The sequence below is a fragment of the Podarcis melisellensis genome (assembly GCF_964234715.1).
Source record: "Podarcis melisellensis genome assembly, chromosome: 2".
Taxonomy (NCBI): Eukaryota; Metazoa; Chordata; class Lepidosauria; order Squamata; family Lacertidae; genus Podarcis; species Podarcis melisellensis.
Genome location: NC_138529.1, coordinates 57,726,450 through 57,748,257, shown reverse-complemented (window position 1 = coordinate 57,748,257; position 21,808 = coordinate 57,726,450). Strand labels below are relative to the sequence as shown.

Below are 21,808 nucleotides of genomic sequence, written 5' to 3'. Positions count from 1 at the left end.
ATAGGACAATGGGAGGACAAACAGTGGTGGAGTCAAGGGAATAATAATAAAACTTGGCCCTCTCCCCTCGGAAATATTACCAATATGAGCTTTCTCCTAGATCCGGAGAACAGAATGCTAGAATGGACAACCCCCGATGGGTTTTACTGGGCTTGTGAGAGCTATGCTTACAATAGGTTACCTTTAAATTGGGTCGGCTCATGTGTATTGGCAACCTTAAGGATATGTTTGGTTCATGGTTCCCTAAATTACCTGGTCTGCAGGCCATAGTGGCCCTAATTGGGTTAATTGCGGCAGGATGCGTACTACTTCCATGCGTTCTGCCAATCTTTGTTAGAACTATCAATAATTCTTTGTCCCTCCTAGCAGAACGGAAGGTATCCACATATTTTATGAAGATGCAATATGCCTCAGTACCCACATCCGATGAGGAAGCAGAAATAACAGCCCAAGAATTATTATGTGAGTTCGAGACAAGATACAAAAAGAGGGGGGATTGTGAGAAGGAGTAAAAAGGTGTGCCTCGAACTCAATTGTAAATTCCTGCGTTGGGCTGTTGTAAATTCCAGCGTGGGTTCGGCTGCAGGGGAGCCAGGTCAACAAGATAAGGAAGTAGAAAGAGTCTCTAAATAAGGTTAGGTTTAGAGAGTGTAGAATGGATGATGTATTAGTACCATGTCTTTGATGATTAGACAGATTGTAAGCCAAGCTTCGAATGAAGGGCGGCAGCAATAGGGATAAATACACTTGCCCGTCCATTGTTCGGGGCTCTTCGTACCACCCTGGGAGGGGGAGCCCGCCTTTGCAAACGCGTTATAATAAAAGGGAAGTAATAGACCTTATCTTGGTGTCTCCTTGTCTCATTGTAAGTCCACGTAAGTAACTTCTCACACAAGGCTGCCTTCAGATGTCTTCTAAAAGTCAGATAGTTGCTTATTTCCTTGACATCTGATGGGAGGGTGTTCCACAGGGCGGGCACCACTACTGAGAAGGCCCTCTGCCTGGTTCCCTGGTTTTTAGTTTATAAAAGTTTTATACAGTGGACAGGAATATAAAAATAGCCCTGAAAGATCACAGAAAAATCAGATGGGTGGGGTACTACTGTTATTGTTGCTGCTGCTGTTATAGCATTCTGTTCTGGCAGTGGCCAATCAGCTGCCTACAGGGAGAATTCTTTCCTCCTATCTTAATACTAGAACCTGGAGTCAGCCAATTAAGCTGAATGGCAAGAGAGTCAGAACAGACATGAGGAAGTATCTCTTCACATGGTTAAAACAATGCCGTTTAAGACACAGCGAGGGCTATAAAGTTAGAGGGTTTAAAAGGGGATTAGACAAATTCATTGAGAATGCCCCAGCATCTCCTGAGGTGGTTTGGAGACACATTGCACTCTATTGAGCCTTGATAAGAAGCCCTCCATGTTTGGTGCAGTGACGCTGAACAGGGTGGGATTCTGCCAAATCCCAAGCATGTTACTAGCAGGACTGGCTTGAGAGAATAAAGGCCAGAAATCAAGCTCACAGGGAATCATGCTGGAAATATTAATTTTCTGTATTTCAAAGCATTGTTGACAAAGCATCGCCTAAAATCATTGTTTCTCCAAGTTTTGATGGGTTTTGGGGTGTTGTTGTTTTTTTTAAAAAAATGTAACTGAAACATAAGTTGAACACACTGGTGGACCTTCTAAAATTCAAGGCTATTTGCTTAGATTGGTGATGTATATTTGCAAATATCATACAATATATCCAGAGCACCAGTACTTTCCCCTACCTTGCTCTGAGTCATTCCTCAGATATCCTTTAGGCAGCAGTGTGTGCTTATAATTTGATTGTTTTTTAAAAAATAAATAAATAAATAAGCAACCCCCATCACCTGTTCACCTGCTTTCTTCAACCGATTATAACAAATACAAAGCAAAGACAGGAACAAACTGGTTCAAGAGGACTTCTGTGCTATTCAAGTTCTGATTACAACAAATAGAATAAAACTGTTCTTCCCCCATGACAAAGAAACAACAACACAATTTTGTAGTGACATAGAGAGTGAGCTCCTACATGTGAATATGCAACCACCACCATGTGGATTAATTCATTTCTATTTATTCCATTTCTATGCTGCCTTTCTCCCATAACAGAGCTTTGTCAACTGGGGCTCACCTTGCATTCATGGAGTCAGGCTCTTCCCCATGTGTTCCTTACTTATATACTACTGCCTAGCTTCCCTCAAATTCTGCTACAGCCAGTTAAATTTGGAGATCCTGTTTGTTTTTTCCTTTTTTTTTTAAGGGGCGCATGAATCAATGGCTGAGCTTCATCAGACTCCAGTGGGTGGAAATTTAAAGAGCAAGATTTAGGTCAGCAGTATAGGATGGGTTTTAATGGGTAGGGGAGGATATCTTAATTCCCTTTTATGCCTCCAGGCATCCACATGTGTGAGTTAAGCAGAGTTTTAAAATCCCCTTCTTGACAGCCAACTGAAAGCATAGGAATTAGGCTGTAAAGCCTCCTTTTGAGCAAGTCCAGCTAACAAAGTAAACTGGCTTCCCCTTTTCTTACTCTGTTTAACAAAGAAATAGGTTGTTCTCATATGCCTTCAGCTTGATGGTGTGTACATCCATTCAAGGACAGATGGGAGTCTGTTCAACCTGACATGTCTCAGTGCCAAGAAAAATGTGTGGCAGGTCCTTATCTGAGACACATTGTCTGTAGATGACACAGCCTTGACCACACACTCCGAGGAAGCTATGCATAGACTCATTGGCCATTTTGCCCAAGCCAGCAGGGGGTTTTGCTTTATCATTCACCTGACAAAGACCAGCATCCTAGGTCAGGGCATCACCAGCACTCCACACATCAGCATTGGGGACCACACACTTGTGGTGGTAGACAATTTAGTCTACCTGGGTTTCACCATAACCAGTAATCTCTCCATTGACACTGAGCTGGACAAACGTGTTGGCAAGACAGCTACAGCAATGTTCACCTCTCCAAAAAGGTATGGGAGAATGTGATGCTAATGTCCAATACCAAGATGAAGGTATACCAGCCTTGCGTGCCAAGCATGCTGCTTTATATAGCAGTGCATCGTGGGCAATTTGCAACCATCAGGAGCGATGCCTCAACGCCTGCTGCGTCAGGAAGATTTTGGGTATTACATGGCAGGACAGAGTCTCAAACAAAGATGTGCTGTCCTAAGCCCACATACCCAGCATGTTCACACTCCTGTCTCAGCTACATCTACACTGGATTGGTCATGTCCACAGAATAAAAGATGGTCATATCCCCAAGGACGTGCTCTATGGAGAGCTGGCTTCAGGCCCCAGGCCCATTGGCAGACTAACTCTGCATTACAAAGACATCTGCAAATGTGATATGAAGGCTGGAAACATCAACCCCTCCATGTGGGAATCCCCTGCAGACAACCACAGTGCCTGGAGACAGACAGACAGGTCATTATCCATAGAAGTGACCAGAGGAGGAATGGCTGCTGGGAGGAGTGCAGAGAGGAGAAACACCATGGTGCATATGCAGCAGCACAACCAGATTCTTTCATCTGCCCCAGCTGCAACAAAACATGTCTCTCCTGTATCAATCTCTACACCACAGCAGGTGCTATAACTCTCCAACAGTTTGACTCAAAGGCGCACTTCATCATTGTTTCCTGAGATAGACGGATGCCAACCAGGACCGCAGTTCGATCCCACTACCCTGGAAATTAGTGGCCACAAACTCAGTGAGGTTTACTTCTTAGTAAACATGGATAGGATTATGTTGCAACTACAGGGTGTGTGTGTGTGTGTGTGTGTGTGTGTGTGTTTCATCCTTCACATTCCATGGCTTGACACGTCTTGACACAATGGCATAGAAAATTTATTCCCATCATCAAATAACTGGGTCTCAGAGGTTTGAGTAGAAATAAATTCTGCCAATAAGAAACAAGACAGAAACTATTTGCCATTTTGTCTGGAGGATCATGCTTTTCAAAGCACCATATGTTTTTTCAAATTAATTTCTGATTAATTTATGAGACAGTCATATAAATTACCTATGAACAGGCATTAACTCAGTTAACAGGAGATCTCCACATCTTAAGCAGAGGATGCAAAAGAGCGGCTAAGCTTCTCTTAATGCAAGCTTCCCACCCCCACCCCCCCAACAAATTGGAGCGATATTTCCATAAGTAGAAAAGCTGTCATCTTTAAAGGTTCTTTAAATTATATTCTGTGGCTTTGACTGTGTGTGGTGCTGTAACTAGCTCTAAATAGCTTATTTAAGCATTTAATGTCAATTTTTTAGTTCTCACTCTTTATATATTTTTATTTCATTGTTCATTGTATGTGAACGAAACATTTTTGTCTAACAGTGTCATAAAAATGATGTAAAGATACAATTGCACATAACATGTGGTGCTTTTGAAAAGCATCCTCTAGGTTGCTGCGTAATATTTCAGCTGTGCGTTGATGACTAAGACCTAATAGTTGAAGCAGTCCAGTGGGGATACATCTGCCAGATATAAATATTTATGAAAGGAAAACGGGGAAGAAAGAATAAGGACCATTAATCATCTCTCATCATAAACCATTAGATGCTAGCGAGGCTCTTTTGGAACCAGACACTGTCACACAACCCCACAGCCAACAGTGTCATCTTATGCATGTCTACTCCAAACTAAGTCCATTGAGTTCAATGAGGTTTACTCCCAGGGAAGCAGAACCAGGACTAGTCTAAAAATTTAAAAAAGAGTAAGAAAATATTGTCCTCCAAGGACTAAGTTACAGTGTAATCCCATCCAATGCTATTGAATATCTGCCTCAAATAAGCAGGAGGTAAATCACTTTAAAAATTCCTATTTTTCTTTGCTAGCTGAGCTCTGGGTAATACATCTGAGCATCTATGTAATACACAATTAAGTAAACCCTTAACACATAATAATAAAAGCTTGGATACTATACCTCATGCTTATAACTGTTAAAAATGAATAATACCCAAAGCCATTTGAAGAAGAAAATGATTAATTAAGGCTATATTCAGATGTCATAATAAACTATGATTCAGCATGATCAAAATGAGACTTGGTGAGCCTCAGGCCACACTGCCTGCCCACATATTCCTCTGGCAGTGCCATGAAGAGGCATCTGAAATCGTTTGCATCTGTTTTTGAATAACCACAGTTTGTTGTGCCATCTGAACTGTGGCTAATCTTAACTATGGTTTCTTTCAAAGAAGCCAGCTTCAAACCACAGTTTATGAAGCTGGCTTGTTTCAAGAAACCATAGTTCAAATTAACCATAGTTTAGGGTTCAGACAAAATGTTTAACTGTGGTTAATCAAACACAAAAAAGGCTGTTTATAGTTGCTCTCACAGTACGTACATAGGGGAACATTTTTCTCACTTGCAGTGAGAGCTAAGGTCCTTCACAGCAATGCAGTATTGACAGCATGGCTAATTAAAACAAGTGTTTATTTGGTGAAGGCTGATGATCATGCATGTGATATGTTAGGCCAAGTTGGTATTAGTCAAACAAGATACCGCCTAAAGGCGCTCATGTGTTTGTTTGTTTTTAAAGCCATCTCCTCTTCACAAAAATCTTCAGCATGAGCTTTCCTTTCCATGTGTGTGTGACAATGATCTCTGTCAGCTTCTGCTGAGGACTTTTCTCCCCTCAGCTGGAGATGCTGCTGCTCTGCCAGACCCAACACAACATCTTCCAACCTTCCCGATAATGTGAGGCCCTTCTCCTGCCCACAATTACGTGCAGTTATCCTGCAGCCCACACTCTCTCTGGCGTACAAGCTTGAGGATAAATACTATTTGTGTTGCAAACCTGGAAAGCAGGAGGCCCACTAGTTATCAGGACATCTTCACATCATTGGGAACAGCTTGCAATGTATGTGGCACCACAGATGGGGAGATAAGAGAGCTGATGGGAATCATATTATTGTGTACAGAATGGTACAGGAGGGATAAGGATCAAAATTGGCTAGGCTGTCTCATTTTGTGTGCTTCTATTCTTCTCCTTTTAAGCCTGAGATAATAATGTTATATGACCAGGCACCATAAATACTGCATAGGATAAGAATTAGCTCTACGTCTCCCAGATGTTTCTACTCATAGTTGCCCAGCAAGTGTCCACTTACAATTATCTTTTTAAAAAGGTATTTTCAATAGCACAAAACTCCAAATTTAGGGAAACCTTTTTCTTTGGACTGAGCTTTAAAGGCAGAATATATAAAAGGAACCAATATGATCAAGAGAAGAACATGATACAGAAGCTACCCCTCTTTTGACTCTGAATGTAATTTTCATCATCTGCAGGTCTGGTGCAAGTCAAAGGATTCCAGGTGGTGAGGGAATTCCAGGAGCTGTTAATCAGAGGTCTCAGCAATGCTTTTAGAGACTGCTATATTTACGGAGGGAGATTCATTCCAGTCACCCTGTATTTTTATATTCTCCTGGTTTTTGAACTCTGACTCACTGTGAGCTGTGAATTAGGAAGTCCTTTGTTCAAACCTCTCTTTTATTATAAAGTCACTAGGTGACTTTCGGCAAGCCACTTGCTTTACTTGCTTTCCCTTTGAAGAAGTAAGGGAGCAAAAGTGAAAAAGAATAAGGGCGATGATCTCATATCTTACCAAACTTGTCATAAAAGCAGAGAGAGATGTGGGAGAAGCTGATTCAGTCCAAATGGCCTGCTGCATACCTGTCACATATGGGGTTGTATCCAGGGTTAGCACAGCTTGGAGTAGACCCATTCAAATTAATGAGCATGACTTACTTAAATTCATTAAATTCAGTGGACAGGGGGAGACTTACCCAATTTGAAACTCCATTCAGCTTGGTCATGTGACTAACTCAGCAAAAGATATAATGACAAAAAAGGGTGGTACAAGTATACCCCTATTTTAAAGGCTTATTTTCCCTCTGCCAGGCTTGGGTTGGCCTGCTGCTGAACTGAGTTTGGAATAGGGGTAAATTTCACTGGTTTGCTTTGTTGTTGTTCAGTTGTTTAGTCATGTCTGACTCTTCGTGACCCCATGGACCAGAGCACGGCAGGCACTCCTGTCTTCCACTGCCTCCCGCAGTTTGGTTAACTCATGCTGGTAGCTTCGAGAACCCCATCCAACCATCTCGTCCTCTGTCGTCCCCTTCTCCTTGTGCCCTCAATCTTTCCCAAAATCAGGGTTTTTTCCAGGGAATCTTCTCTTCTCATGAGGTGGCCAAAGTATTGGAGTCTCAGCTTCACGATCTGTCCTTCCAGTGAGCACTCAGGGCTGATTACCTTCAGAATGGATGCGTTTGATCTTCTTGCAATCCATGGGACTCTCAAGAGTCTCCTCCAACACCATAATTCAAAGCATCAATTCTTCGGTGATCAGCCTTCTTTATGTCCAGCTCTCACTTCCACACATCACTACTGGGAAAACCATGGCTTTAACTATACGGACCTTTGTTGGCAAGGTGATGTCTCTGCTTTTTAAGATACTGTCTAGGTTTGCCATCACCTTTCTCCCAAGGAGCAGGCGTCTTTTAATTTCATGACTGCTGTCACCATCTGCAGTGATCATGGAGCCCAGGAAAGTAAAATCTCTCACTGCCTCCATTTCTTCCCCTTCTATTTGCCAGAAGGTGATGGGACCAGTGGCCATGATCTTTGTTTTTTTGATGTTGAGCTTCAGACCATATTTTGCGCTCTCCTCTTTCACCCTCATTAAAAGGTTATTTAATTCCTCCTCACTTTCTGCCATCAAGGTGGTGTCATCTGCATATCTGAGGTTGTTGATATTTCTTCCGGCAATCTTAATTCCAGCTTGGGATTCATCCAGCCCAGCCTTTTGCATGATGAATTCTGCATATAAGTTAAATAAGCAGGGAGACAGTATACAGCCTTGCCGTACTCCTTTCCCAATTTTGAACCAATCAGTTGTTCCATATCCAGTTCTAACTGTAGCTTCTTGTCCCACATAGAGATTTCTCAGGAGACAGATGAGGTGATCAGGCACTCCCATTTCTTTAAGAACTTGCCATAGTTTGTTCTGGTTGACACAGTCAAAGGCTTTTGAATAGTCAATGAAGCAGAAGTAGATGTCTTTCTGGAACTCTCTAGCTTTCTCCATAATCCAGTGCATGTTTGCAATTTGGTCTCTGGTTCCTCTGCCCCTTCGAAATCCAGCTTGCTCTTCTGGGAGTTCTCGGTCTATATACTGCTTAAGTCTGCCTTGTAGAATTTTAAGCATAACCTTGCTAGCGTGTGAAATGAGTGCAATTGTGCGGTTGCTGGAGCATTCTTTGGCACTGCCCTTCTTTGGGATTGGGATGTAGACTGATCTTCTCCAATCCTCTGGCCACTGCTGAGTTTTCCAAACTTGCTGGCATATTGAGTGTAGCACCTTAACAGCATCATCGTTTAAAATTTTAAATAGTTCAGCTGGAATATCATCACTTCCACTGGCCTTGTTATTAGCAGTGCTTTCTAAGGCCCATTTGACTTCACTCTCCAGGATGTCTGGCTCAAGGTCAGCAACCACACTACCTGGGGTGTACGAGCCATCCATTTCTTTCTGGTACAGTTCCTCTGTGTATTCTTGCCACCTCTTCTTGATGTCTTCTGCTTCTGTTAGGTCCTTTCCACTTTTGTCCTTTATTATGGAAATCTTTGTACGGAATGTTCCTTTCATATCTCAAATTTTCTTGAACAGATCTCTTGATGCTGCCCATCTGGTGATGTCCATGTGTAGAGTCGTCTCTTGTGTTGCTGGAAAAGAGTGTTTGTGATGACCAGCTTGTTTTCTTGGCAGAACTCTATTAGCCTTTGCCCTGCTTCGTTTTGATCTCCAAGGCCAAACTTGTCAGTTGTTCCTTTTATCTCTTGACTCCCTACTTTAGCATTCAAGTCCCCTATAATGAGAAGAACATCCTTCTTTGGTGTCATTTCTATAAGGTGTTGTAAGTCTTCATAGAATTGGTCAATTTCAGTTTCTTCAGCACCAGTGGTTGGTGCATAAACTTGGATTACTGTGATGTTAAAAGGTCTGCCTTGGATTTGTATCGAGATCATTCTATCATTTTTGAGATTGCATCCCAGTACAGCTTTCGCCACTCTTTTGTTGACTATGAGGGCCACTCCATTTCTTTTACGGGATTCTTGCCCATAGTAGTAGATATGATGGTCATCCGAACTGAATTCACCCATTCCCGTCCATTTTAGTTCACCGATGCCCAGGATGTCAATATTTATTCTTGCCATCTCATTTTTGACCACATCCAACTTACCAAGGTTCATGGTTCTTACATTCCAGGTTCCTATGCAATATTTTTCTTTACAGCATTGGACTTTCCTTTCGCTTCCAGGCATATCCGCAACTGAGCGTCCTTTCGGCTTTGGCCCAGCGGCTTCATCAGCTCTGAATCTACTTGTACTTGTCCTCTGCTCTTCCTCAGTAGCATGTTGGACGCCTTCCGACCTGAGGGGCTCATCTTCCAGCATCATAACTTTTATATGCCTGTTGCCTTTGTCCATGGAGTTTCCTTGGCAGGGATACTGGAGTGGCTTGCCGGTTCCTGCTCCAGGTGGATCACGTTTGGTCAAAACTCTCCACTATGACCTGTCCATCTTGGGTGGCCCTGCACGGCATAGCTCATAGCTTCTCTGAGTTATTCAAGCCCCTTCGCCACGGCAAGGCAGTGATCCATGAAGGGGTGGTTTGCTTTAGTCTGGCATAAATTACACTGGCTTCCTATAGTTTGGATTGCTCTATCCAATAACTTAAAAGATCTCTCTCTCTCTCTCTCTCTCTCTCTCTCACACACACACACACACACACACACCCAGTGTGAGAGATTACTGTTTTATCTCTTATTCAGAATTATTGGCAATCAAGCCAGAGTTCCTAGACAAAAGTGTTTGCGGAATGATTCAACCATAAAAAGTGCATCCCTGAAATTGAACCACAACAACTGTCACAGCTGTTCCCTTTGGAGGAACCAAACAAATCATGTGACTCAGGATCTAAAATGCAAACCTAGTTCCAAATTGACATTTTGCAGAGCATTCAGATCTGTGCAAAATTCAAAGGTACTTTCAACATGCTGTTGGTAAAAATAGTGCAGAAATACATTGGATGTAGCTCATTTAGTGCTGAATGGACAAAGCAATCCCAGGTCAAGGTGCTGCTCTTAAAACCATCCGAATAACAAGGGAATCTCTGAATAGAAGCAAGGCAGCTTCATAATAAAAAAATCCTTTCCATTTTTATATGAACCAGAAAGGGGGAAACTCTATAAGCCTCTTTTGTTGAATGCCAAGTTCTGCAGCTCTGTGATATGTGTGACGTTCCAAAGCTTAGTTTCTAACCAGAGTTCAAAGCTAAGTTATTAAGTCAGATTCATGGGGAGAGGCAAGAGCTTAGATGTACTGGCGCTGCGTTTCAGTGTAACCATTTAGTCCGTTAAACAGCCTTAAAACAGACCCTGTTAGCTCTTTATGTAGTTTTCTGCAGCTTGCTTTGCACTTTCATTTTCAAAACTCTGGCGTTTGAGAAAACCTCACTGGGGCAGTGAACACGAGCACCAACGCTTCCCGGAGCACAACTGGTTATTTAATTAAATATCCCCTTATGGAGTATGGATTCAAAAACTGCTTGTAACAGCAAGAATCTTGCCATTAACTCAGGGATGGCACATCCTGTTTCACTGTCAAAACAAAAAAAAATCCTTCCAGTAGCACCTTAAAGACCAACTAAGTCAGTTCTTGGTATGAGCTTTCGTGTGCATGCACACTTCTTCAGATACACAGTGTGCATGCACACGAAAGCTCATACCAAGAACTGACTTAGTTGGTCTTTAAGGTGCTACTGGAAGGAATTTTTGTTTTGTTTTGACTATGGCAGACCAACACGGCTACCTATCTGTACCTGTTTCACTGTGTGAGGCAAAATGGGAAGATGCTGCCCCAGTGAGGGCCACAAAGTGCCAGCAGTGGTGCCAGCTTGCTGAAATATTGTGAGATCTCATGTGCTCTGTGAGATCTCATGAGATCTTGCTGAGATCTCTTCAGAAACCAGTTCCACTGCTGTTTCTTCACGGGGGCGCCACTTTTTGGGCTTCAGCCACTTGAGGTGGCTGCCTCGCCTTGCCTCACGGGTGGGTTGACCCTGTATTAACTTTTTATTCATCAGTCTTGAGGACTATGATTCCACTGTGGTCGACATGCTCTGTTGTTTCCCAGTGGCATTACACTGGCCAAATAAGAGGAGAAAGAAAAAGATTATTTTGGGGCAGCTATTGGAAACTGTGATGCATCATGCCACTTGAGTTTTAAGCTGACACCTCTGTGTTGTGACTGACTATGCTTGCAACCAAGAAGACATCAGTAGCAGGCAGTGAGGTGACCTGGATAGGGCTCAGTTCATCTTCTGGGTTCTCCACAGAGTAAGAGTCACATCAGCACATGTGGAGGACCTGGCAATTACAGCTGAGGTAAAAATTAACACTAAACTAAAAATATCAAAGGGAATGAAACAGAGACACGTTTTGGGTGGATTGACACACTTATATTATGCGCAGTGCAGAAGAGGAGCACACGGGATCTCCACGTTACAAAATATTTCCGTTGCCATGACTGCATGTGGTAATGGAAACTGCCACATAGCAAGAATGTGATGACCTAAGGAATATAAGATCTGATGTAATTTGACCTCACGTCTTCTAGAAAGGTCAGAAATGTGGGTTTTGTTGAATGGTAATAACGATGATACAGAGAATTACAACAACAACAACAACAAAGGTTGGTTGCGCTTACTGAGAGAAAGGGAAGGAGTGAGGCATGGGGAGCTGCTCCTACCATCTGCTACTGGAAGACAGGGATAGAAATTATATTCCTCCAGTGCAGGATTAAAGTTGGGTTTAAAGCAGAGTAAAAGAGGGCAGTCTGGTCATTGTCCAACAGAGACCTTCTATACACTGAGAGGGATTTCAAGTCCCAGAGGGCACATGAGGTTTCCAATGGAACCTGATTTGCATGACAGGGGATAGCCAAGACTATTCTGGACCAAGATAAGCAAAAGGTCCAGTATCCAATCTTTGGCTTTTAGGAACTGGTGAGAAATTCAATTCAGTTTGTATTTAAAAATGAACCTACCTAATCCACACTTTCTGAAACATTATATGAACTGAAACCCAGCCATTCCTTGAAATTTATACTTTTCTGAATTTTGCTACACAGTTTTCCAGTCAAGTAACATTCCAGTCAGGTAAGTGTATATATTTGTGAAAATAAAATACAAAAAATGAATCTTATTAGGCAAAACTGCATACATATCTGCATATCAGGAGAAATTAGCACTCCAATGCTGAGGAATCTGCACGAGGACTTTTTTTTTAAAAGTAGAAACTTATTGTGAAAATGAGCAACTGAGCAAACCCAAAACTGTCAGATCTGCCCATTTCTACCTGGCAACTCTGGACAGGGCAAACCCCCTGCTTGAAACCTTGCAGAGATGCTGCTCCCAGATAGTATATATGACAAATATATGGTTATTGGTGGGGTACAAGGCATGTATGAGATTAGAAGCACTCCATCATGTTATGACAAAGAGCTTGAGACGAGTCTTGTGGGTAATAATACCTGGACAATGTGAAAACCATTTAAATAAACACTTGGTATGTAGCAGTGGTAATTTAGATTCAGCCACATTCCCTGCATTTATTTTCAGATATAGAAACAGGGAAGAATGGTTTATTTATTTTGATTTCCCTCCCACTTTGCCTAAGGGATTCAAGGTATCCTCTGAAAATTCTTTGAGGTCAGAGGCTTGGGTGAGAGATAGTGACTGGGCCACAAAACAAAACAAACAAAACCCCTCTAGCTAAATACTTTTGGTGGAAGTCAAACTCCTAACAGGGAAACAAAAGGTGGTGGTGATGATGATGGGTACTTTTTCATTTTGATTCAAAATGGAGGCCCATCCAGTCCCTTGTGAGAAGTCCCTGAAGATCCACCAATATAACCCATTTCATTATTAAAAGAAAGCATTTTGTTGAGGCTTGTTTTTAAAAATTAACTTTGTGGATTCATGAGATTAAAGGATTATATGAGATCAATGGAAACTACATGGTGTGTTTCTAAGTAATTGTGGATTGTTTTGGAAACTTGAAAGAACCACTAATAATATTGAAATATTGAGGTCTCAGAGCAATAATTATGGATTTTTCAAGTAGAAAGATAAAAGTAAACAAGCTCCAGTCTGCCAAGACTTTACTGACATATTTGTCATTCCCAAATGAGGCGTTTTCCTTGGTGAAGGCTATATCGTGCCCTTTTCTAATTCAGTGCTGACATATGGAGAAAGTTTTGAGAAATTCATCCTGTGCTCTGTTAACTCTGTTACATAGAACAACACAAATGAAAATTTGTTTAGTGAGTATTCTTTACACAAGGAAACTGCAATTAGCCTTCTTGTTAATGATCTCTATTCTGCCATCGCATGGTTCCATGGGAGAAATATTTAAAAAATAACTTTCCATATGATAATGTGAAGTGAAGTGCTTAATGATTTTGCTTCAGATTTACTTTCATAATCCAGAAAGCCTATAATGCACTTATCTCCAAAATCCTTGATTTCTTAGATTCATTGTTCACATAAATCATACAGAAAAGCCAGTATAGAGGAGCTAATTTTAGATATATCCCGTAGCTAGAAATGAGGGCTTTATTTGATCCTCTGAATGTTTAGAAATGCAAAAATTAAGCTTCATGATAATCTTTTATGGGGTTTTTTTTTTACAACTCTTCAGCATCATTCCCGCTAACAGAAAATTTAGGAGGTTGAGTGTTGACAAGATTAGGACCACAGTGGGACTACTGAAAATCTTAGAGCAGGCAGTGCTTTTTTTCTTTAAAAAAATATTTAGGGTACTCTCATTTTCCTACTCATATTGAAATACTGCCCCTCAACGAGGCCAAACTTAGATTTACAACTTAGATTCACAAAGGTATGCATACCTCTGCGTCCCCCCCTAAAAAAAAAGCACTGGAGCAAGGTATTTGAAAGTGACTGAGTGGCAAAATCAAAACAGATTCCATTATACTTTCCCAATTTTGGCTGCAGCTCTAGTTACCACAGGATTTTTTGGCATTCCTAAAACCAGTTGGGCTTATTGCTTATGCCTAAGGAACTGCTTATAGCACATGATGCAGTTTTAAACAGGTCTGATCCTGTACTGTGTTTGCGTGGAAGTCTGTCCGGGGCCATTTTTAAGATGCTCTGGGCTTCTTGGAGGGAACATTTGTCCAATTATATGTGGTTGCTTGAACATATTGGGTTACTTATGAACAGTCTCGAAGAATGCACATTTTAAAACATGGCACATTAATAAATAGTTGTATTTATTAAGTTTTTATACAAAATAGTCCCTCCCTATCCATAGCTCATATCAAACATAACAAAATACAGGAACTGTTTTTTGTTGTTTTTAATCATGGAGAAAAATAGTATTGCTTGAAAGAGCAATCATACTAGTAATTTGAAGACTTCTACATACTCTTCAAAGGTTCCATGCCTCTCCTTTCTTCTCCCGCATTTTTCTACACTCTGACAAAGAATCAGCTGGTAAAGATGGCAGTGAATAATGCATCTTTCATTCCTACAGACTGAAAGTTGCTGTTTAGTGGGCAATTACAACACCTCTGTTACATACTGAATCTTTGTTATGCTGTTGGCCAGGATGGAGAATTGGTCAGGTTGTCCCTGTCTTCCTTCTGTAACAGGAGTGCTTGTAGAGAAAATTGTCAGTGGCAGCAACCAGAAATGATTGCTCATTAGATTAAGTACACTAGTTTTTCATCTGCAGTATATTATCCTCCATGCCTCAATATACAAATTCTACACTTTTTGCAGCTGAACTATTTGGTTGCAGAAAGACTTCTCTTCTCAGATTTTCTCAGCTTGAGTTTTTGTGGTAGAGAGAGAAGCTAAATCTCAAACCACATATTATCAACTTCTTATTTTAAACAGTGGTATGGGGGGGCGTATTTTGGGAGCTTGCCTTAATCATGACAAAATTCTTCTTTCCTTCAACAATTTGAGAGTCTGATTGATCATCTATAGGGTTGGCAGTTTTTTTAAAAAAAAACGATAACTTTTTCATCTCCTTTATCTTCTGCCAGAGATGGTCAATTTCTCCAAGTTCAAGCAAAAGCTAGTTGAACATTTCTCCCATTTTTTCAATGGCTCAATATGAATAACAGTTTCTTATTAAAATGTTTCAATATAAATTATTACTAGGTCGTGCAATGGCAAGAGTCCTTAAAACCATGCCTGTGGTTTCAATCCCAGTGGAGAGAGCAAACCGAACAGCCATTCTCATTGTCCCTAGTTTCCGGTAAAATTCCTTCACTTTCCATACCAAACATTTCCAGTGCATCTCTGCTGCTACAGAGTGCATTACTTGAGGCTTCTGGGCCAAGAAGCAATTTCCCATACGTTCTATAATATGGAAAGTAACCACTGTCGGAAGGTGATTGCCTCAGGTTTAAAATTTCATCGAAGAGAGAGAGGTCAGAATCGCAGGACTCAACAATGGAGTCAGTTAATACTTGGTTTTCAGTGAATTGAAGACTCTCAGAACATTGGCTGGTATCCTCTGATGTTTCACAGTTTTCCTGAATATCCTGAAAACATAAAGGGGGGCATGGTCAAAATTCATGGATTATGTGAACTAAGGACCAGTCCCTAATAACTGTGGACTACTTTGGGATGCTCTTTCAGAAATATATGGGCCTCAGATCTGTGAAGTGTGAGTGTTGGAACCTCTCTGTCATTATTATTTATTATCTCTAATGGGCATGAAAATATTGTAACAAATAACGAATTTGACAAAAGAAGCAATAATTCTTCCAAAATAATAAACAGATAAGAGTATAGAGTTCCCAGGGTGTGGTTAGACAACCTCACACCTCTAAATTGCCCACTTGCATATTGGCTTTTCTCTTTTTAAAAAAGACTACAGGTGTTTTAATACACATATTTATATGTAACATTTAGTTAGGCCCTAAATCTCATAGGTGAGCAGCGAAAAAAATGATGTTTTGCCATCCATAAAGATAATAATAATAATAATAATAATAATAATAATAATAATAATAATAATTTATCATTTATACCCCACCCATCTGACTGGGTTTGCCCAGCCACTCTGGGCAGCTCCCAATCAAATATGAGAAACACAGTACAGCATTAAACATTAAATTTTTTCCTAAACAGGGCTGCCTTCAGGTGTCTTTTAAAAGTAAGATATAAAGGAAATTATTGTATGATATTGGGTTCAGCGTAAGATTTGGCCTTTCTTGTACTTACAGGACCTTCAGATACTTCCTCAGTTTCACAGCTAATTTCACTCTTGATTTCCTCTGCATTGTTTGCCACACTCCCTTCGCTATCTGCTCCACTGTGTATTTCACTGGGAAGATCTGAGCTGCCAAAGTATTCCTCATATGTTCTATAATATGGAAAATATCCCGTGGTGAGACTCACATCCTTTAGAGGCTCATCTTCATACTTAGGATTAAAGACACATCCATCGCTTTGAACTTCTTCTCCTTCTGCGTTCTCATGGCTCAATTCTATATTTACCTGCAGAGGGATTTCCACAAGGTTTGAGTATGTCCTGTAATAAGGTATGAACTCATTACAGGGCACCACATCACTTGAGAAGAACAAATCATTAAAAACGGTCCACTCGGTATTGAAATCCTCAGCACTATTCTCAACTGTCTTGGAGGTTTCTTGACAGGAGAGAGTTGGTGCTCTTTCCTTTGTTTCTTTCAAACTTTCTTGGCTTTTCTAGAAAGAAAATGACAAAGGTTAGCATACTGAAAGGTCTGCAATCATAATTTCTGACATCAATGATCTATTATCTAATAACAATGATTGATTTTGCACACACACCACTTGTAAACAAAGATGTAAGAATGCATTGTTTTCCATTCCTCCCAGTAACCGTCTCATGCAACACTGTTTCCACTCTGCTGCAGTTTGTCCTATGCTGAAACCAATATTACATCTCTGAACATTGTGAGATGGGGAGAGCACTATTGCTGAGTGCAGAGCATCTCCTTTGCATGCTAAAGGTCCCAGGTCCAATTCCTGACATCTCTAGGTAGGGCTGGGTGAGAAACCTGCCTTAAACCCAGTGAGGCATCTCTTGCATGCTGCTGAGCAGAGAGCCAGGCAGGCATAGAGAGGGTCCCTTGGAGGTTGCTATAGAGAGGGAGGGGCCTGACATAGAGGGCTAGGGAGTGAAAGGGGAGCCACAAGCCAGTCTGGACAACAATGTCACTAAGACAGGGGCAACCTTTAAAAGTCTCTGTGTTCTTTGTTCTGCTTTCCTTCCTAAAGAAACTAACTGTAAGTTAGCCAAGTGTTTCACTCTTTTTCTCTCATCTGTGAATGACGTGCTCTTCTTGTCGGCTCCCTGACATTGAAGGGCTAGGTCCTGGAGGGTGTCTGCACTTTTTTCACAGAATTAGAGGAGGCCATACCTCCTTTGACTGCAACCTTTTCTTTAACTTCCCAGTGTTCTTCCAGGGTGAAATCCCATTTTTCTGTTTCCTCATGAATCGGCAGCGTGCTTTGTGCTTATAATTCCTTTCATCCTGGGTTACTTTAGCCTCTGAGTTATCCTCTTCCTTCATCGTGTGTAGCTTTAAGATGGAAATAAACAAAAAAGTCATCACGTGTGTGCTCCATGAATTTAGACACCAAAACCAGACACTAATATCCATAAAATCACAGTCAGGATACACCCACTGAGACACCTTTACTATGAAACTAGCTAACTGCAAGTCCATGCAATGGGTAAGAGGTTGCCAGCACAAAGCCTCTTCTTCTAACAAAGGGAAGGAGTTGTGAGCGGGAGACAGTCTGGCATGACAAGGACCTTCTAGTTCCTCTGGTTTGCAATAATAGAAGTGTTGCAGCCCTAAGGGGATTCCAGGAGGGTTTCAATACACCTTTGCCCATAAGCATAACAGGTTTTAGTCCCTGGTGCTTTTCCGAGGATTTTGTAATGCTGCCCTTACCAGCACAACTGGAAAATCAGGGATGACTATTTTTATGATTATTTACTAAATACATCCATTGCTTTTTCTTGTCACAGGCAGCTCAAAGCAACTTTCCAAAAGTGTGGGATATCAATAACTTGGTGCAACATTGTGTAACCTCTCAGAAAACAAATCAGAATAAATTATCAATAACAGTCAACACTGTACAACTTCCTGCAAACTTTGTGTAGGCATAACAGGGCAAAAACTCCATAAAAAGGTCATCTGGAAGCGCCCTGAGTCATTGGTCCAAATGCAACCAGTCAAAATCATGGCCAAATCCCTATTCTACTGGAACCCTGAGCTCACCAACTCAAACAGCTCTTTTTGCTTTGTACCTTCAACCCATCTAATGGCAAATAATGGATATGTCTGTATTCTGAACCCTATAACATTATGGGGCTTCATTGAACCTTCTCACAAAGGCTTGCAACTAAGCTCTCTGCAATATTTAAAAAAGTTTCTCCTATTTGTATTAATCTAGCTGCCTGTTCAGCTGATTTGTCATCGTTCATATGCTGTATAAAAAGATAAAAACATTTCACTCCTTTAATTTCCCCAGAGCTGACACTGTTTTCTCATTTGTCTTGATCAGACCCATCACCCTTCAGCCAAGTTAGTGTGTAAAACAGAAGCCTGGGTTTTGTAACCTTTGTAAACATTGAATTCATTCCACGTTCCCATTTTTGTTGTTGCTGCTCTTCCCTTTTCTTACTCTGGGAGATGCACGCATGACTCAGCTCTGTCCCAACAGGATGTAACACATTCCATCTTCCACCCACTCTTTGCATAATATGGTCCCATTTGGCATTATTCTCCCAAACAAGTTAAAAATGCACTTGTTTGTGCATACAGGCCTTTGGGGAAAGGGGACTGGGACTGTTATTTCCCTTCTGCTGTTCTGTATAGTTATACTGCTATCCTGATAGTATTTTTGTACAGCTGTTTAAAATGTTTAAACTGAATTGCTGGGCTAGATGGTCCTTTGGGCCCCTCCCAACTCTACAATTCTGATTCTATGTGTATGCCACTCTGGATTCCTATGGTAGGAAGATGTTAGAATTCCTGCTCCATGAATTGCAGTCATGGGATTTTTGTCTATCACATGATGGTATGTGTTTTGACTCCACAGAGTGGGAAGTGATGGAGACAGGATGTTTGTGTTACTGTGCTTCAGTGGGGTAAAAATATAAGGAATAAATATAGATGCCACATTATGTCATTATAGGGAATAGAAGGCCCATGCATAGCTTTTCATAGCCTTTCCTATGTCTGCTCAGTTAAGCAAACAGGAGGACGCAGCGATCAGTGGCTATGTTCCACCTCCAGCGCTGCCCTTGCCTGCTCTCCGCCCCACGGTGCCGGAGCATGAAGCTCCACTACTGACTGCATGCCTCTGAAAGCCCAATGCATGGGGACAGCGCAACTGTGTCTTTGTTGTTTGTCCTCTCACAGACATCCGGTTGGCCACTGTGAGAACAAGACCCTGGACCAGATGGGCCATTGGTCTGATTCAGAAGGGATCATATGTTACACTACCATATTCTGGAACTGCTGGGTGTACATATCCTGAAGCCGAGAGGAAGCACATAAATGTCTATGCAATAGGCAGGGGTGGCCCAAGACATTTTGGCACCTGAGGCAGACCACAAAAGTTGGCTCCCTCCTTGACGGGGAAGAATGGGTCAGTGAATATCTACATCAGGAAGAAGGGGAGAATAAAGATCTGCATCTGCCTCTCCTGTGGCTCCTGCCACCTAAGATAGTTGCCTCTTGAGTGGACCAGCCCTGGCAGTGTAGGTATGATCAGCAATGGTAGACATTTCCACCACTGTGCTGCTGCTGCCCTCCCAGTGAGCAGTAGCAACACAGGCGACAGGAGGTCAGGAGAGCACCACCCCTGCAGCTCACTACTGAGTATGTTACAGTCAATTATTATTTTTTACAAAAAACCCCCACTCCCATTGATTTGAATGGTAGAGATTTAAGCATGTGCTCAATGGTCTCACTGAAATCAATCAGTGGCGTAGCATGGGGGGTGCAGGGGGGCCGGCCGCACCGGGCGCAACATCTGGGGGCTAGGGTTAGGGGGTGCAAATACACGGGTTAGGGGGTGCAAATCACTTGCCTTGCCCCGGGTGCTGACAACCCACGCTACGCCACTGAAATCAATAATGCTGAAATGTGCTTTGTTTGAATTGTTTCTTGGTTGTGTCTGTGTGAGGCTCTATGATATGAAATACAGGAAGCTGCCTTATACAGAGTCAGATAATTGATTGATCTAGCTCAGGATTACCTGCACTGATTAGCGCAGGCATAGGCACACTCTGGCCCTCCAGATGTTTTGGAACTACAATTCCCATCATCCCTAGCTAACAGGACCAGTGGTCAGGGATGATGGGAATTGTAGTCTCAAACATCTGGAGGGCCGGAGTTTGCGTATGCCTAGATTAGCAGCTTCTCCTCTGGGTTTCCAACAAGTTTATTTCCCAGCCCTGCTTTGAGATGCTGTGGATTGAACCTGCGACCTTTGGCATGTGTTCTGGAAGGATAAAAACAAAAGACCACACTGCTTGCATTTATGCATGAGAGTGATAAAAGCACCTCCATTGTCTTCTCTTCCTTTTCTAACAATTCCTAGCAGCTACACTGGATGTGATTCCTTTCCAGCTGTAACAGTAACTGAAATACACCAACGCTCGAACAGAAAGTCACATTTTTGTAAGGTCTATCTTTGATCTACTGGTGTTTGAAGATTTTTCATCCACACCAACTCCCAAGTGGGTTCTTCTCTTTCAAGCCAAAGACTGTTCTCCAAGAAATGTTTCTTTGAAGGCAACTTCCAGGGCATCCTATAAAGACTTCACAGAGCAAAAGCCCACACATTTCAAAATAAGCTAGAATCATTGGAGAATGGAGAGGATAAAGACATTTTCTGAAATCAGGAAATTCTGGTTATATTGCTTCCTTTTTCTTTCTTTAGACTATTCCTAATTTTGTATCTCAAACATATGCCAATGAAGTGTGGGTGTAGGTGTAAGAGGAGTGTGTGAGAGATTTTCAAGGGACTCATAGATATATTCAGCTTTCCCCTTTTCATAGCTTACCTTCTGTCAAACCACAGACCTATGAAAAGTAGAAGGATTCAGTCATGACATCAAGACGGCAGTTTGTTCTCTCCTTTGGTGAGGTCATAAGTAAGGTTCCAAGAGGCTTCCAACAAGACCAGCTGCATGGAGATTGAGACAAAGATCAGAAGATTCCCCATTTTCCTTTCCTCACATTGTGTCTGACCATACCATATTCCTTGATAATACCAAAAAGTGCCGCTAAGCTTCAGATATATACTGTACATTGTTCATCTTCTTTTGGACCCGATCCTTGTTGTATTTCTTCAAGAAGCATTATTATACTGGAACTTTGAAATCTCTTGTTCTGGTGTATATTTGAAAATAAGTTAGGTACAAAGATACAATATGGTGGCATGATGTGAGACCGATAATGTTGGGTGTTTGCTAAACTACCGATATGCAACCTTTCATTTATTGTGCAAGTGTGGTGGTTCAGTATCTATGCCACACTATGCCTGAATTGGTTGGACAGAGAAAACATCCCTCTTCAGCAAGTTGGGCTATCGCAGCAAGTTACCCCTACTGGATCGCACACAAGGCCCAGCCTTTTAAAAATTGAAACTGGACTGGGGGCCTGTTT

The 21,808-nt window shown here is 41.6% G+C and overlaps 1 protein-coding gene across 2 annotated transcripts; it reads right to left on the bottom strand.

Moving 5' to 3' along the window:
- Positions 1-15,124: 15,124 nt before the first annotated feature.
- On the bottom strand, positions 15,125-21,288 carry LOC309359950 (uncharacterized protein). 2 transcript variants are annotated; one of them, XM_081894394.1, is made up of 4 exons: positions 21,205-21,288; positions 17,537-17,698; positions 16,353-16,838; positions 15,125-15,667 (listed from the first exon to the last, which is right to left on the bottom strand). In XM_081894394.1, exons 2-4 carry the CDS (start codon positions 17,687-17,689, stop codon positions 15,323-15,325), a joined length of 984 nt encoding a protein of 327 aa, XP_081750520.1. In that variant the 5' UTR covers positions 17,690-17,698; positions 21,205-21,288; the 3' UTR covers positions 15,125-15,322. The 2 variants fall into 2 exon arrangements, with proteins under 2 accessions (XP_081750520.1, XP_081750519.1); XM_081894393.1 differs by lacking the exon at positions 21,205-21,288 and adding an exon at positions 20,702-21,068.
- Positions 21,289-21,808: the final 520 nt, after the last annotated feature.

Coding starts and splice junctions, on each gene's coding strand:
- LOC309359950 (XM_081894393.1), bottom strand. Junction 16,839..17,536: donor AAAGGTTGCAGTCAAAGGAG/GTATGGCCTCCT, acceptor TTTTCTTTCTAG/AAAAGCCAAGAAAGTTTGAA. Junction 15,668..16,352: donor AGGAAGTATCTGAAGGTCCT/GTAAGTACAAGA, acceptor TTATGTTTTCAG/GATATTCAGGAAAACTGTGA.